The sequence below is a fragment of the Equus asinus genome, chromosome 23, assembly GCF_041296235.1.
Source record: "Equus asinus isolate D_3611 breed Donkey chromosome 23, EquAss-T2T_v2, whole genome shotgun sequence".
Lineage (NCBI taxonomy): Eukaryota > Metazoa > Chordata > Mammalia > Perissodactyla > Equidae > Equus > Equus asinus.
This window is the reverse complement of record NC_091812.1, coordinates 13,384,806-13,402,458: the sequence shown is the minus strand read 5'-3', so window position 1 is coordinate 13,402,458 and position 17,653 is coordinate 13,384,806. Positions and strand designations below refer to the sequence as shown.

The window sequence follows — 17,653 nt, the reverse complement described above, 5'->3', positions numbered from 1 at the left end:
TTTTATAACTTTCTCCACAGTGTCAGTTTGTTGAGGGTTGAGTCCACACATAATATTTCCCATATTCATTGTCTTCAAGAGTTTCTTTCCTGGGAAAATTCTCTGAAATTCAATGAAGACTGTATTCTGGCTGAAAAATGCCCCATATACAGTACATTTCAAGGTTTTCTCTTTAATGTAAGTTCTCTGATACTTAGTGATTTCTTGCAGAGGAACTGTCTATGTATGTTAAGTTCACAAGATAGCTTCCATGTGCAAGTTCTCCAATCTTTTAGCCCAGATTTCTGGCTGTAATCTTTCTCACATTCACACACTCATAGAGTTCCTCCCTGTATGTGCTGTCTGATATACTGTGAAGTTTGATTTCAGACTAAGTTTTCCCATGGTCATATGCTTACTCCCCTGAGAGTCTTATTATGTTCTCTAAAGTATGACTTCTGACTGAAAAGTGTCCCATATTCATTGCATTCATAGGATTCCTTTTTTGAGTTCTCTGATGACTTCTCAGGCCTGATGTCATGCTAAAAGCTTCCCCAGATTCATTACATTCATAGGATTTCTCCCCTGTGTGAATTCTCTGATGATTTCTGAGGTTTGATATCTGGCTGAAAGTTTTTCCACATTCGTCACATTTATAGAGTTTCTCTCCTGTATGAGTTCTCTGATGATCTGTGAGGTTTGATTTATGGTTGAAAAATTTCTCACCCTCATTACATTCATAAGGTGTCTCACCTGTGTGAGTTCTCCAAAGGACTCTGAGGTGTGATTTATGAGTGGAAGTTTTCTCACATTTGTTACATTCACAGAGTTTCTCCCCTGTGTGAATTCTCTGATGTACTACTAAACCCGCCTTCTGGCTGAAACAGTTTCCACATTCAATGCATTCATAGGGTTTATCCCCTGAATTGGTTACCTGATGTTTTCCTAGGCCTGATTTCTAGCTGAAAGTTTTTCCACTCTCATCACATTTATAAGCTTTCTCCTGTGTGAGTTCTCTGAAGCAGAATGAGGCTTGACTTTTTACAAAAGAATTTTCCACAATCGTTAACATTCATAGGGTTTCTCAGCTGTGGAGCTCTTTGATGTTCTCTGAAGCATGACTTCTGGCTGAAAGCTTCCTCACATCCATTACGTTTATAGGGTTTCTGCTATGTGTATGTTCTCTTATGTCCTCTGAAGTATGACTTCTGGCTGCAAGCATTCGCACATTCATTACATTCACAGGGCTTCTTCTGTCTTGCACGTATTCGCTGATGTATTTTAAATACTGATTTCCAGAAGAATGCTGTCCCACATTCACTACATTCACAGGTTTTCTCATTTGTATGAGTTCTCTTTCATAAAATCGGGTATGACTTAGAAGATTTTACACAGTCATTCCACTCACAGGTTTTTGCCTCTATGATAGTTTCCTGATGGACACTGAAAGCTGACTGGGAGATGAAGGTTTTCCTCTGTGTTATAATCACAGGGTTTCTCCATTATGTGAGTTCTCCGAATTACTATGATTTCTGGATTATCAATGAAATTTTTTCCATATTCAAAGGGTTTCATCCCTGTGTCAGTTCTCTGATGTTCTTCAAAGTCTAATTTTTGGTTGAAAGTTTATCCTCCTGTGTCAGTTCTCTGAAGTTGAGTGATCCTACTGAAATCATTCCCATTTTCATTATACTCCTATCTATGAAATTCACTATTACTCTTCTTTTCTGAATGTTCTGTGAGACAATGAGGGTTGATTTATGACATACATTTTTTTCTAAATTTATTTATTAGGTTTCTCTTTTGCGTGGGCACTTCTAGGTATAATAAGGGCAGTCTTATCGCAGAAAACTTTCTATGTTGATTATATTCAAAAGCTTTCCCCAAAGTCTGGATTGTCTGATGCTTAATAACTTCCTTCTTATGATTGAGAGCTTTCACATTTTTATTATATTCAGAAGATTTCTCTTCAATGTAAGTTCTTGCATCCCTAATACTGAAGAGCCATTTCTCACATACATTAAATTCATTATCCTTCTTTCTTGAAGATTTACAGTGTTGAGCCAATAGGATGAAACCCAGGTATGTAGGTCCTGCAGTATCATAATTACAGGGCATTTTTCTTGAATGAAAAATGTCAATGCCCAATTATATAGCGTTCCTGAGTGTTTCTCTTGCTCTGCAGTCAATGTGTTGTCATTGATGAATAAAATCTGCCACAAATGTTTGTCTTCATTTTCCTAGCTCTTTTCTAGGAGGTCATCAAGTTGGCAGTCTTCCAAAAATGAGAAAATTAGGAACATCATATGAAACATAAGACATTTCTTATGGAATGGGGCTTATATACATATCCCCTATTATATATTTATTTGACTCTGGTTTCCAGTCCAGTTTTCCAATAATAAAGTAATTCCAAGTGCATATTACCTACATTTTCTTTCTTGGGAAAAAAGAATTGTAGAGAAAGGGAACTGGTATGGAGTATACACGTTTTTGCATTTACAGCTCACTTGGATAATCCAGACTAATCTCCACATCTCAAGACCCTAAAGCTAATCACATCTGCAAAGTCTCTTTTGCCAGATTAACATTCACAGTATCCAGGGACTGAGACTTGAGTATCTCTTGGGGACACTATTCAGCCTACCACACCCTATTATGCATTTCATTTGTTACAGGCACTGAAATACAACCTTAAACAAAGCAGACTAGATTAGAATAAGCATTTAGGCGGGTATGACTAATCCAAAACTTGATGGATTATAGCAAGCATGATCAGCACCGCCAAATGAAGCAGAAAGGTATGTGGGACAGAAGTGGTACCACTGAAAACTTTCAATTTTGGCAGATAATTACAAATTCTGAAATACGATTTCAGGGTAAGAAGAGATAATGAGTGCTTCAGGGAATAATAAACACAGAGGAAGTGGAGAAGTAGACTATATGAGATGAGAGATGTCATTTAAATACAGTGGACATAGAAAGCCATACTGAGAAGGTGACATGACAAGATCTGACTTACCTTTTATATAAAGGCAAATCCTTTGCTGGGTGTATCCGTAACAAACGTCATCTCCCATTCTTTAGTTTATCTCGTTTTGCCTTTTTGCAAACAAATTTGTTAGATTTTGCAAACCTAACAAATATGCAAAAAAACTCCTCTGTGCAAGTTAACAAGCAGCATAAAATGAACACCTATGGAATCACCATCCAGGTCAAGAAACAGAAAATAACTAGATTTGGAACACCCCTTGTATTCTTTCTTGAGTACAAATTTTCCATGCTTACAGGTCACTTCTCTCATGAAACTTATAATCACTTCCTTTTCTTTATAGTTTTACAACCCATGCATACATCCCTAAAAAAAACACAGCTTGGTTTTATCAGTTGCTTTATATAAACTGAATCATAGAGCTTGTTATAATCATTTCTGTCTTCTTCTTTTGCTCAACATTACTTGTGAGATCACCCACGTTTTTGTTTGTAGTTGAAGGTCAGTCCATTCCTTTTGCTGTATGACACTCCATGGACTACTAAGAGGAGCAGAATGGCCTGGCTCTGAGGTTTCCTATTGTTGCTGTAACAAACTACCACAAAGGTAGTGGCTTCAACATTCCAAATTTATTATCTTACAGTTTTATAGCTGGGAAGTACAACACAGGTCTCACCAGGTTAAAAATCAAGGTGTTGGCAGGGCAGCATCCTTTTGTGGAGGTACTTAGGGAGACAATCTGTTCACTTCTCACTTGGGTTGTTGGCAGAATTCAGTTTCTGGCAGTTGGAGGACTGTGGTCCTTCTTTCCTTGCTGGCTGTCAGCCAGCTCACAGAGGATACCTGCAGTTTTTGGCTCATAGCCCCTTCCCTTCTTCCATCCTTAAAGCCAGCAATGGTGACTGCGTCCCCCTCACCCTTTGGATCTCTCCAGTTTCTTCTTTGGCATCTCTCTAACTCTTCTGCTTTCTTCGTCCTCTATTAAAGGCCCATGTTATTACTTCGGGCCCACTCAGATAATCCAGGAAAATCTCCCTATTTCAAGGTCTACCTCTACCAAGTAATTGAAAATATTTAGATGTAAAACCAGGGGGCAAAGATCATGGGGGACCAAATCCTGTTTACGACAGGTATACATACCTTTAAGTTTCCTGGATTAACACCCAGTGACATCAAAAGCAAGCAGCAAGCAAGTTAACAACTCCACAAAAGCAATCATATATATATACACACATATATACACATATACATATATATATATGGGCTTAGTAGAGTTTTAATAAAACTTTATTTACAAAAACTAGCAGCTGGCTATAATTTGCTAACCCCAGTTCTAGAGTTTCAGTTGTTCACTGGATTCGACAAGAAATCAAAGCGGTATATTAAGCTCTACTATACCTCATGTGTTCCTAGTTCTCCTTAAGTCTTGCAGTTTTTGTTTTACGCATCATGATGGTAATATATTTGGTGCACATATAATCAATACCTTTATATTTCCTTTTTAAACTGTGTTCTTTAGCAATATTCAAGTGCTCCTTTAGTTATTTAATGTTTTTTGACCTGAATTCAACCTTAAGCAGTAGTTAAACGAACGCTGAGCTATTTGTATTTTATTGACTTAATAATTTATTATTTTGCATTTCAAACTTTCCAAGTTATTTCATAGGTATTGTATTTTGATAAAAATCTAACATCATATTCTATTAATAGGTTTTAAAATAATTTTCTATTGATTTTTCTAATTTTAATTGCTTTTATAATCTTAGTTTTTACTATTAAATATAACTGCATTCCTTGGTTTGTCAGATGTAAATGAGATACCTGGGCTCCTAGACATAAGAATGACAAGATGAACATGCTTCCATTGCATCCCTCATGTGACACTTTTCCCCTTCCACATTTTATGGGATCTAGTTTTCAAAGCTTCCAAAGATAAACGTGTCAGAAGTGTTCACCTCTAACTGTCCACTTTGGATCTAATTTCCCCTGAACACCTTCTGCTATTGCTCAGTAACTCACCTGGGGAGCTCCTGTTTAGGAATTCTTCCTCTAACAAATACGGCTCTTCTCCTTCCTCCAAGTTGAAGACCACTTTTGGTTTTGTAAAACAATACCCTGTAAAAGGCAAATAATTTAAAATATGGGTCAGCTGAATAGGCTTCAGTGTTTCTGAATGTCTAGGAAGGTCCAACTGTAAGAACAGGACATTGAAGGTGCTCATGTGACCCCTTTATGGGGATGGTAACAACAAAAATATATTCTGATGCTCAAAAAGTACCAATCTCCTTGAACTCCTGAATCACACACCTAAATAACATCAAATTCCAATAAACGCCCACATATACTTGGTTTTAAAAAAGGCACTACATACAGACTTCCACTTCTGCAACAATGGAATAACAGATCGATTTACCATCCCATGTCAAACAACTGGAAAACCACACAAAATATATGAAACAATGGTTTTTAGACATTGGACAATAGGCAGTAAATGATGTCATTTGGTGAAAGGAATGGTACAATGTCACTTTTGTATATTGAGAAAAGGGAAATAAATGAGACGTATCCTATAACTGACACAGCAGAGAGTTTCTAGGCACAGAAAGAGGATATCAAAACAGAGCCTGGCGATCTCAGTAAGTTGAGGGAATAAGAGTTCGAAGATTGGCCCTGAGCTAACATCTGTGCCAATCTTCCTGTATTTTTTGTATGTGGGATGCCGCCACAGCATGGTTTAATGAGCAGTGTGTAGGTCTGTGCCTGGGATCCGAACCCACGAACCCTGGGCTGCCAAAGCAGAGTGAGCGAACTTAAGTACTATGCCACTGGGCTGGCCCCCAAGTTCAAAGTCTAGAAAAGGCCTGGCAACTAGAGTCTTGGGGCAAAATGCTGGAGAAGAAAGCTGTACTGAGATAGAGCCGTGGAGATATACAGAAGGGTCCCTGAGTTTTTGGCTGAGTAGTCAGTTGAGGATGCAGGTAAGGAAACTGCTCAGGGTTGGGAAAGATCAGTGAAAAGGAATAGACTGAAAATTGCCAAAGCACATGCAGGGTTGGGAAGTGTGTATTTCCCCAGCCAGAGGTTAAGGTGCTAACCCATGGGAAAACACGGGAGATCTGGCAAGACAGCCTAAGGGTTGTGCCTTAGTAGAGACCAGATGAGCCCTGCCTCAGAGAGCGCTCTAATTCCACACAATAAAGCTAAAAAGAAGGTCCTAAAGGATCCAAACTAAGTCCAAATAACTGCATCCCAGAGAGTGGGGAAATATGTTAAGGCAAACACAAACTACACACTGCCTATAAGAAACCCGTTTTAAACATAACACAGGTTAGAAATAAAAGGAAAACAATACCTTGCAGACACTAAACAAATGAAAGTCAGGGGGTTACAGTTGCACCACATGAAGTTCAGAAAAAGAAATACTGTCTGAGACAAACAGGACATGATGCATAACAACAAAGAGGATAATTCATCCAAAGGATATAACAATCACAACAGATGGCAGATATGTCTGGTAACAGAACTTCCAAATGCACAGAAAAGCCCGATGGAATTGGAAGGCTTGGCAAATCCACAGTTACACTTGGACATCAACACAACTTCCTCAGTAACTGAGAACAAGTAGACAAAAAATCAGAGAGAATGTGGAAGACTTGAATAATACAATCAGTTTGACCTAATTTTCATCTATACAACACGAGATACCAAAACAAAAAAAGCATTATCTTTAAGCACATATTGAACATTCAGAAGGATATATCATATGCTGGACCATAACAATTTTCAATAAATGAAAAACATTAAGTTCATGTAGACTATGTTTTCTGAACAAAAAGGAATTCAATCACAAACTAGTAACGCTAAATAATTAGGTAAAGCCCAACTACTTAGAAATTAAACAACAGACTTCTGCACTGCCAATCTGTCAAAGTATAAATCATGAGACAAATAAGAATATAATCTCGAACTAAATGAAAATGAAAACAGCATATATAAATTGGGTGATGCAACTAAAACAGTGCTGAGAGAAAAACATATAGCCTTAAATGCTTCTATTAGAAAAAAGAAAACTTTCAAATTATGATCTAAGCTTCTACCATAAAATGTTAGAAAAAAGGCCAAATTAAACTAAAATTAAGTAGAAGAAAGACAACAAAAAAATGAAACAGAAGTGAGGAAAATAATTGAGGAATCAATGAAACTAAAATCTGCTTATTTGAAAAGATCAATACACTTGATAAACTGGCCATGTAAAAAAGAAGATGCAGGTGCTGGCCCTGTGGCTGAGTGGTTAAAGTTCCACACACTCAACTTGGGTGGCCAGTGTTCGTGGGTCTGGATCCTAGGTGCGGACTTGCACTGCTTGTCAGCCATGATGTGGCGGTGACCCACATACAAAATGGAGGAGGACTGGCACAGATGTCAGCTCAAGGCTAATCTTCTTCAAGCAAAAAAAAGAGGGAGATTGGTGGGGCTGGCCTCGTGGCCGAGTGGTTAAGTTCGCGCGCATCCGGGCGGCGTCCCACATGCCACAACTAGAAGGACCCACAACAAAGAATATACAACTATGTACTGGGGAGCTTTGGGGAGAAAAAGGAAAAAAATAAAATCTTTAAAAAAAAAAGAGGGAGATTGGTGGTGGATGTTAGCTCTGGGTGAATCTCAGCAAAAAAAAGAAGATGCAAATAACTAATATTGAGAATGAAAGAGGGGATATCAATATTGATGCTACAGATACTAAAAGGATAATAAGGAAATATTATAAGCAGCATTATACCAATAAGTTCAATATCTTATATAAAATTGTCAAATTCTTTGAAAGACACTACCTATCAAAGCCTGTTCAAAAAGGCAGAGGAAAAAAAGCTACCTGAATAGCAGTATACCTATTAAAGAAGTTAAATTTATAATTAAGAACTTTCCAGGTTCAGATAGCTTCAGTGGTGAATTCAACCAAACATTTAAAAAAGAAATAATACGAATTCTATACAAACTTTTCTAGAAAATGGTAACACATTTCACTCACTCTATGAAGCAAGAATTACCATGACATCAGACTCAGGAAAACACAATAACAAGAAAATAAATCTACAATTATCCTTTTAGAAATATAGATGCAAAAATCCTTAAAAAAGTGTTAGCAAAATATAAAAAAGGTTAACATGTCATGACCAACTGGGGTTCATCTCAGGAGTATAAGATTTTTGAACATTCAAAAATCAACATAATCTCACATCACATATAAAAATAACTCAAAGCGGGATGGATCAAAGACTTAAATGTAAGAGTTAAATCTATGCAATTCTTAGAAAAAACATAGGAGAAAGTCTTCATGACCCTGGATTCTTAGATCATAACAATGATCTTATATGCAGGACAATGGTTTTTTAGATGTGACACTAAAACAAGCAAAAATAGATAAATTGAGTAAAGAAAAAATACGTAAATTGGACTCCATCAAAATTTAAAACTTTTATGCCTCAAAGGATACCATCAAGTAAGTGAGAAGACGACCTACTGAATAGGACAAAATATTTACATATCAAAAATATTCAATAAGGGACTTGCATCTAGGATACATAAACAACTCTCATAACTCAACAATAAAAAAACAGGCAAAGGATCTGAATAGACATGTCTCCAAAGATATAAAAATTGCCAATAAGAACATGAAAAGATAGTCAACATTATTAGTCATGAGAGAAATGCAAATCAAAACCACAATGAGATACCATTTCACATCTACATAAAACGGCTATGATTAAAGAAATAGGAGATGAGGATGCAGAAACTGAAATTCTCACACATTGCTGGTGGGAACGTAAAATGGCCTAGCTCCTTTGGAAAGAGTCCAGCAGTTGCTCAAAAGGTTAAACACACAGTTATCATACGAATTAGTAATTTCATTCCTAGGTATATACCTCAGAGAAATGAAAACTAATGTCCACACAAAAACCTGTGCATGAATGTTCATAGCGGCATTATTCTTCATATTCAAAAAATGGAAGCAAGCTAAATGTCCATCAACTGATGAATGGATAAAACCTGGTCTATCCATAAAATGAAATATTATTTGGCAATAAAAAGAAATGAAGCACTGACAGATGCTATAACATGGATCAACCTGGAGAACATGTTACGTGAAGGAAATCAGACACAAAAGACCACATATTGTATGATTCCATTTATATGGAATGCTGAGAATAGTCAGACCCATAGGCACAGAAGCGGATTAGTGGTTGCCCAGGGCTGAGAGGGATGGGAACAATGGGGGCGTGTGTGGCAGTTAAAGGTACGAGGTTTTCCTTTGGGTGATGAAAATGTTCTAAAATGGATTGAGGTGATTGCACAACTCTGTGAATATACTAAAAAAGTTCTGAATTATACACTTAAAAATGGATGAATTTTATGCTATGGAACATATCTCAATCAAGCTATTACAATAAATCAATGTAATTCATAATATTAATCAAATAAAAAAGAAAAACCATACAATCATCTCAGAAGATAAGGAAAAGGCTTTTTACAAAATTCAACATCCATTGATAAATTAAAAAAGAAAAACTTCAGCAAACTATGAAGAGAACAAATTCCTCAATCTAATAAATGGCAACTCTGAAAAACCTACAGATAACATCATATTTTGTGTTGAAAGATGAATGCTTCCCCCTAAGATGAGGAATGTGGCAAGGACGCCTCCTCTTGCAATTTGTATTCAGTATTATTGGAAGTCCTAACCAGTCCTAACCTAACTAAAGAAAAATATATGCAGGGGCCAGCCTTCTGGCACAGTGGTTAAGTTCACATGATCTGCTTTGGTGGCCTGGGGGTCGTGGGTTTGGATCCTGGGCTAGGACCTATACACTGATCACAAAGCCATGCTGTGGCAGCATCCTGCATACAAAATAGAGCAAGATTGGCACAGATGTTAGCTCAGCGGCAATCTTCCTCAAGCAAAAAGAGGAAGATTGGCAAGAGATGTTAGCTCAGGGCCAATCTTCCTCATCTAAAAAAAAAAAAAGGAAAGAAAGAAAGAAAGAAAAATATATGTCAACTAATTGTATTTAAAGACACTTCCAATAAACAACTGAAAATTAAAAGTTAACAAATTTCCAACTGCAAAGGGTAGGTCTCAGATTATACTTGTAAGACAGTGTTATGGGCTGAATTTTGTCTCCCCTTCCCACCTCAAATTTTTATGTTGAAGTCCTAACACCCAGTACCTCAGAATGTGACTATATTTGGAGAGAGGGACTTTAAACAGGTAATTAATTTAAAATGAGGCCATTAGGGTGAGCCCTAATCCAATCTGACCAGTGTTCTTGTAAAAGAAAATGTGGACATACAAGAAGACAACAGGAGGCACACACAGAGGAAAGGCCATGTAAGGACACAGGGAGGAGGTGGTTGTCTGCAAGCTAAGGAGAGAGGCCTCAGGGCAAACCAAACCTACACCGTGATCTTACATTTCTAGCCTCCAGAACTGTGAGAAAAAAATTCCTGTTGTTTAAGCAACCCAGCCCATGGCATTTTGTTACGGCAGTCCTACTACAGACAGGTACACTGAAAACCATAAAATATTGCAAAGAAAGAGAAAAATCCCAAACAAAAGGAGAGACACGTCATTTTCATGGAACAGAATGACTCAATATTATGAAGATGTAAAATCATTCCCAAACTGAGCACAGGTGGGGGACAATCCAAGTTGGAATTCTGGCAGGGCTTCTGAAGACACTGACAAATAATTCTAAAATTTATATGGGAATGCAAAGAAACCATATGTGCCAAAACAATTTTCAAAAGATGAACAACACTGGAGGACTTAGCCTTTCTGATTTCAAAACTTATTACAGTTACATTAATCAAGAATGTGGTATTAGCATAAAGATAGACATACAGATCAATGAAAGAAAATATAGTCCAGAGAGATCCACACTTTATGGTCAATTTATTATTTTTTTATTTTTATTTTTTATTTTATTTTTTTTAAGGAAGATTAGCCCTGAGCTAACTACTGCCAGTCCTCCTCTTTTTTTGCTGAGGAAGCCTGACCCTGAGCTAACATCGGTGCCCATCTTCCTCTACTTTGCATGTAGGACACCTACCACAGCATGGCATGCCAAGAGGTGCCATGTCCGCACCTGGGATCCAAACCGGCGAACCCCAGGCCGCCGAGAAGCGGAATGTGTGAACTTAACCGCTGTGCCACCGGGACGGCTCCCAAATTATTTTTGACAAAGGTGCGAAGGCAGTTCAATGCAGAAAGAATAACTTATGCATCTGTTATTGCTGATATAATTGGATTTCAAAATGTGAAAAATAAACCACAACTCTAGTCTACACAATATAGAGAAATACCTGGCAATGGATCATAAACTTCGTGTTAAACATAAACGTATAAAACTTCTTGAAGAAAACAGGAGAAAATCTTAAGTGTGCAATAGAAGATTCACCTTGCCCAAAGAAAGTTTTGGCTTCTTTCCAGCTCCTGGAGAGGTAAGCCCGAGGGTACTGGGATGTCCTGCCTGCTAAGAGTGTCTTTGTTTACCTAAGGACAATGCTAACTATGTGATTTATGGTGGGTAGGGCCCTTGGGCCACATGGTCTTGGTTTGACATCTGGAGGGGCTGGAGATTGAGGTTAGCCAAGCAGGCCATCAGCCATGTCTACATTACTGACTCCCAATAAAAACCCTGGAGACCAACGCCCGGGTGAGCTTTGCTGGTTGGCAATACTCTGTGTGCATTACCATACACCCTTGCTGGGAAAAAAGAGGACTGCCCACATGACTCTCCTGGGATAGGACAGCTGGAAGCTTTGTACCTGGTGTCTCCTGGACTGTGCTCTACGTGCCTCTTCCCTTTGTTGATTTTAGTCTACATCCTTTTGCTGTAATAAACCATAAACAAGAGTATAATGGCTTTTCTGAGCTCTGTGAATCCTTCTAGTGAATCCTTGAACCTGCAAGTGGTCTTGGAGACCTCCCAAACTGCACTTAGTGACTTTGCATTAGACAGAGATTTCCGAAACAGAACACAAAAACGCATCTGCAACGTCATTAGCCATTAGGGAAATACAAATTAAAACCTACTAAGCTACAACTAGATACCCAACAGAATGGTGAAAAATAGTAAGACTAGAAGACCAAGTGTTAGGATGTGGAGCAACCAGAACTCTCATTCCTTGTTAATAGGCATGAAAGCAATATAACCCCTTGGAAACATTTAGCCGTTTTTTATAAAGCTAAACATACACTTTTCCTAAGATCCAGCGATCAACTCCTCAGTATTTACGTATGAGAAATGACAAATGTTCACACAGATTTGCACTCAAACATTCATAACAGTTTAATTCATAACGGCTCCAAATTGGAAACAACCAAAATGTCTATCAATTGGTAAGTAGACAACAGACTATATATGTACAAATGACCACAACTCAGAAATAAAAATAACAAACTACTAATGTACAAAATGTGTTTGAATCTCAAAAGCACTATGCTCAGTGAAAGAAGTCAGGCAAAGGAGAGTATATGCTGTATGATTCCACTTACATGTAATTATGAAAAAGGCAAAACATGGTAGAAGCTGAATAGCGGATGCGAGGACCCTGGGGGAGTGGGAGGATGGGAATGACTACAAAGGGCTACAAGGTACATTTTGGGGTGATGGAAATATTCTATATCATGATTTTGGTGACAAAAATCAACTGTATATATTTCTCAAAACTCAATAATTGTACAACGAAAACTGTTGAGTTTCGTTTTTTGTTAAATACACCTCCACAACAATAATTAACATTAAAAAACAAAAAACAGGTTACATTCTAGAGGGAGTCACATGGTAAGGTCTGCTCACCCACGGAGACCAGGTGGCTGTAGTTCTCCAGCATCAGATCTCTGTACAGGGCCCTCTGAGCAGGGCCCAGGTGCCGCCACTCCTCTTGGGTGAACTCCACAGTCATGTCCTTGAATGACACCGCTGCCTGTAACAGCACATTTCTATTCAATACGGAGAGTTCAGAAACAGGAGACCTGGAAAATATCTTTGGGAATTAATTCTTATCATGTTTACTGTCGAGAGTTTAAGACAAAATGCTATAAAGGATGCCTATTATGGCCCTAACTTTGTCTTATACTTTGGGGTTCTCATACAATTAGTACAAATATTACTCTCATATCCTAATTAATTTGTATGTACTTATATTATAAACATACATTACCAGTTAATCTAATACTGATAATGGCAGGTAGAATAACGGTGCCCTAAAGATCTTCATGACCTAACCTGTGAACACGTTACCTTCCAGGGTAAGGGGGACTTTATAAATGTGATTAAGGTTAAGCACTTTGAAATGAGGGTATTAGCCTGAATTATCTGGGTAGACCCACCCTAATCACACAAATCCTTAAGAGCAGAGAACCTTTCCCAGTTGTAGTCAGAGAGACTGACAACAAAAGATGGCTTGGGGGAGCGGGGTTATGATGCTGCTGGCTTTGAAGATGGAAGAAGGCAGCCAGGGGGCAAAGAATGTGGGCTGGCCTCTAGAAACAATGAAAAGGCAAGGAACCAGATCTCCCGTATGACCTCCAGAGGAATGCAGCCCTGCCAACATCCTGATTGTTGTCCAGGGAGACCTGTCAGACTTCAAATCCTCAGACTTGTCAGATAATGAACTTGTGTTGATTTAAGCCTCTAAGTTTGTAGTCATTTGTTATGACAGCAATAGAAAACTAATACACTGATCAAGCTTAGTGCTTTATTTTTTTAAGATAAAATTATTATAAGTAGGCCTCCTCTAATCTTTTCCTGTACCCCAATGGACTGTCCTGAGCACTCTCTAGGGTACGCACACCCCACGCAGAATTCTCTGCTGGGATAATGGGGAACCAACAAAGATACATGTAAGCCCTGGAGGTGGCACATATGACTAGACTCGTCTTTCAAGAAGCAATGCTCTAGAAGAGGCGTGGAGAAAATCTTAAAACAGAAGAAACCAACTTAAGAGATGACCAGCTATGTTAAGGCAAAGCAATGGGAGTGAAGCACAGGACACTAAACCTCTAAGAGAAAAAAACAAAATCCGGTCATTAATTTCTTGGGCAGCTAGAGAGAGAAGGTGCGTGAGAAATTGGGTGGGTGATGGATGATGCCATAAATTGAGACTAAAAGAACAGGAGAATGGGGTTGGGCAGAAGCAGAACGTCATAGTGAGCCCAGATTCTCATTTTGTATTTAAAATCTCTGCGAGCAAAGAGGTGGAATTATCCACACCACAACTGTCTGTATGATTTTGGAGCACACATGAGAAGTCTAGGATAAAGACAAAAATTTAGGAGATGTTAGCCATTAAGGTGGTAACTGAAGTCATCAGAGGGAAAGACCTGGCTCAGAAAAGACATATAAACCTAGGAGAGAACTGGCCAAATACAGAATTTGAGAGAACACCAATATTTAATTTCTCTTTCCTGTTTCACTCTTCCCTGTACAGCCATGCACTCAAGTCATGGTCTTTGGGTCTGGGGGAACTCATGCCACATCACCCTTCAGAATGGTTCCACATGTCACTTCAGCTGAAGCCAGACACTCAGCAATGGCCTTCAAGATCCCACACGACCCACCCTCTTTATCTGTTTTGTTACTCCCCGTATTTATTCTGCTGTAGACACACTGGCCTCCTAGCTGTCCTGGAATCCCTTTAGCACTACGCTGTCTCAGGGCATTCGCACAGGTGTAGGGTCACGCTTGCCTGGCACTAGCCTATGTCCCCAGTATGCTAACCATCTGGCAGTGTAACTGTTTTTCTCAAAGCACATCACATCTTGAGGGAACACAGAGCCCTTCCACATGAGCTACTGATCCCTGGAACGCCCACCATGCAAGGACAGTCCCTCCTGGCAAGCCCGTATCCTTTGCTTCCCTGCTTACATAAGCAAACCCCTCTCTGCTCGAGGCAACAGTAACTCCTTCCAGGCGGCCGCCACTGGACACACCCTGTAAGTAAGACCCAACAAGCCCTTTGTCTCATACGTCGTCTCTGGGCCTTTTCTTCGGTCTCTCCACAACCAATCCTGCACCGCTCGTGCACCCGGACATGCGGTCAGACAACTGGGTACTTCCTTGGACTAAAATGTTCTCTAACTGTCCAAGCAACTTACTCCCTCATTTTCTTTAAAGTTTCTCTAAAATATCTTCTAATGGAAGCCTGACTACTTTATTTTAAAATCTGTCCTTCCAAACCCTCTCCATACAACTTATGCAGCTTTATTTTTTCCATAGGAATTTTTCAACTTCTGACACAAACTAAGTTACTATTAAAAGTTTTTTTCTTCTTCCTCACTTTAACGTATGCTACATGATGACAGCTTTTTGTCTATTGTGTTCATTACTGTCTTAGCAGTATCTAGAATAGTGCCTGGTGCATAGTAGGTGCTCAATTAAATGAATGGCACATGAACAAATATTTTGCACACAAGAATGCAAAATGTTACAACCACTATGGAGGGCAATTGTGCAGTATTTATCAAAATTAAAAATGCATTTAACCTCTGACCAGGTAACCCCATTTCTAGCGTTTAACCTATAAGTATAACCTTTATGCGTATGAAGTTATTTAAACTCATTCACTGTAAACAACTTAAGCGTTTTTCCTAAGAAACTCCTAAGTACACTGAAAAAAATCAATGGTACTTTCACATAATGAATACAACGCAGCTGCCAAAAGAAAATGAAGTTCACTAAGTACTGATATGGAAGTGTCTAGAGTAAATTATGTGAAAAGAAGGAACAGAACAGGGTATATAGGATACAAACTGTTGGCTAGGAATTAGGATAAATGTATCCATATTTGCTTTCCTTTTCATAACTAAACAGTGGAAGGATATATGAAACAATTAACATGGCTTCCTATAGGAGGCAGAGGATGCTGGGGGTAGATGAAGAGAGGGATGGCAGTAGGATTTCTTAACACATGCCTTTTCAGTAGGGGATTCACCTCGCCCAAAGAAAGGTTTGGCTCTGGTCCAGCTCCTGGGAGTCAACCTCTAAGCCCTCGCATGCCCTGCCTGACAAGCCTCTCTCCCTTGGGGCCTTGGTCTATGCCAGACAGCCTATGCTAACCGTGTGATTTATGATAGGGGCCTTGGGCTGTGCACTATCAGTTTGACTCTGGAGACTAAGGTCAGCCATGCCGGAGTTCAGCCATGGCTATGTGACTGAATGCCAGTAAAATCTCTGGACAGCAAGGCTTGAGGGAGCTTCTGGTGGGCAGTGCTCCATGTGCAATGGCACATATTGCTGCTGGGAGGTAAGCAGCGTCTGCAGAACTCCACCATGAGAGGACAACTGAAAGCTCCCCTGGTCTCTCTGGGGCTCTGCCCTATGTGCGTCTCTTCCTTTGCTGATGCTATTCTCTATCTTTTTGCTGTAGGAAACCATAACCTCGAGTATAACGACTTTTCTGAATTCTGTGAGTCCTTCTACTGAATGACTGAACTTGAGGGCGGTCTTGTGAGCCTCCCAAAGTACAATAACTTTTTAGATTTTACAGCCTTATGGATAGATGACTTACGCAAAACAAAACCAAACCACTGACAGCTGGGGGTGCAGAGGACCCCCAGAGCACCAAATTGGTCCCTTCTACTTTCAGTAGTTAGAGAATGCTGTCAGCAGAAAATGCCGAGACCACACAGGAACCTAGAAATTCTAAATTTCAGATTAGGCCACCTAGAACACAACTTGTTCTTTTTTTGATCAGCAGTCTCTGTGTTAAAATAAAATTTCAAAAATAATAAAAATAGGAATTGTTGACATAACAGAATGACAACTTTAGAATCATGAGAATACTATGACCTAGGTTAAGAAAATACAGTAAAAGATATAAAACTATGAGTTTTTATGAAACTACAATGACAAAAATTAAATTAAGAAAAGTAGAAATGAATGCTAAACCTACGATCATTCAATAAAGTAGTTCAAGAATCAAAATCTTGACTTTCATATGATTTTGTAGCCCCTCCAAGGCCCACATTATGAGTTTCAGAAAATCTACAAGTAATGGGTAATTTTCTCACATAAATTATTAGGAAAAACAAAATAAAGAAAATAAAGAGCAGGGAAGCATCCCAATTCTTTTTATGAGCCTATAAGCATGACAGCATTATTGGACAGCCATGTTAGAAAATCACAGGATGAATTAACTTGTGATACAGAAATAGAAATCCTAAAAATAGTATTTGGGAAAAGACTCCTGCAACATCTATAAGAAGCAACTCACCACACTCAATAGCTAGTAGGGTCTATACAGGAATTCAAGAATAGGCTTGTTAGAAAATCCATTATACCATTTACAATATTTATAAAGCAAATAAATTATACCTTCCTTTCAACAGACACAGAAAAAGTACTCAGTATAAGTCAATGCACATTTACAACTCGGTTGAAATCTAAAAAAACTGGAGGGAATCTACCCACCCTGACAAAGGTTACCCGCCAAGAGCCAACAGCAAACATCACAGTTAATGGGGAAACTGTGTCTATTTTCCCTCAGGGTTGACTTGATCTCTATTCCTACTTTTCCATTTAATATACGGTTTCTTCTAAACTTCATAAATCCATTATAACACAAATGGGGAATGAGACCTGAGATGTGTCTCCTGGGAGAGTGTAGAGAACTGTGACGGTT

General features: G+C 38.7%; 1 protein-coding gene across 1 annotated transcript; it reads right to left on the bottom strand.

Annotated features, from left to right (window-relative positions):
* Window positions 1-2,219: 2,219 nt before the first annotated feature.
* LOC106826696 (zinc finger protein 782-like) lies at window positions 2,220-12,934 on the bottom strand. The gene is made up of 4 exons (XM_070495475.1): window positions 12,829-12,934; window positions 4,991-5,086; window positions 2,411-2,419; window positions 2,220-2,254 (listed from the first exon to the last, which is right to left on the bottom strand). The coding sequence occupies exons 1-4, from the start codon at window positions 12,932-12,934 to the stop codon at window positions 2,220-2,222; spliced, it is 246 nt and encodes an 81-aa protein (XP_070351576.1).
* Between the last annotated feature and the right edge of the window lie 4,719 nt (window positions 12,935-17,653).

Excerpts from the sequence above, each read along its gene's own strand:
- LOC106826696 (XM_070495475.1), bottom strand. The coding sequence starts at position 12,934 with ATGACTGTGGAGTTCACCCAAGAGGAGTGGCGGCACCTGGGCCCTGCT. Across the intron at positions 5,087-12,828 it reads CAGCCACCTGGTCTCCGTGG|GGTATTGTTTTACAAAACCA; the intron begins GTGAGCAGACCT and ends TGCCTTTTACAG.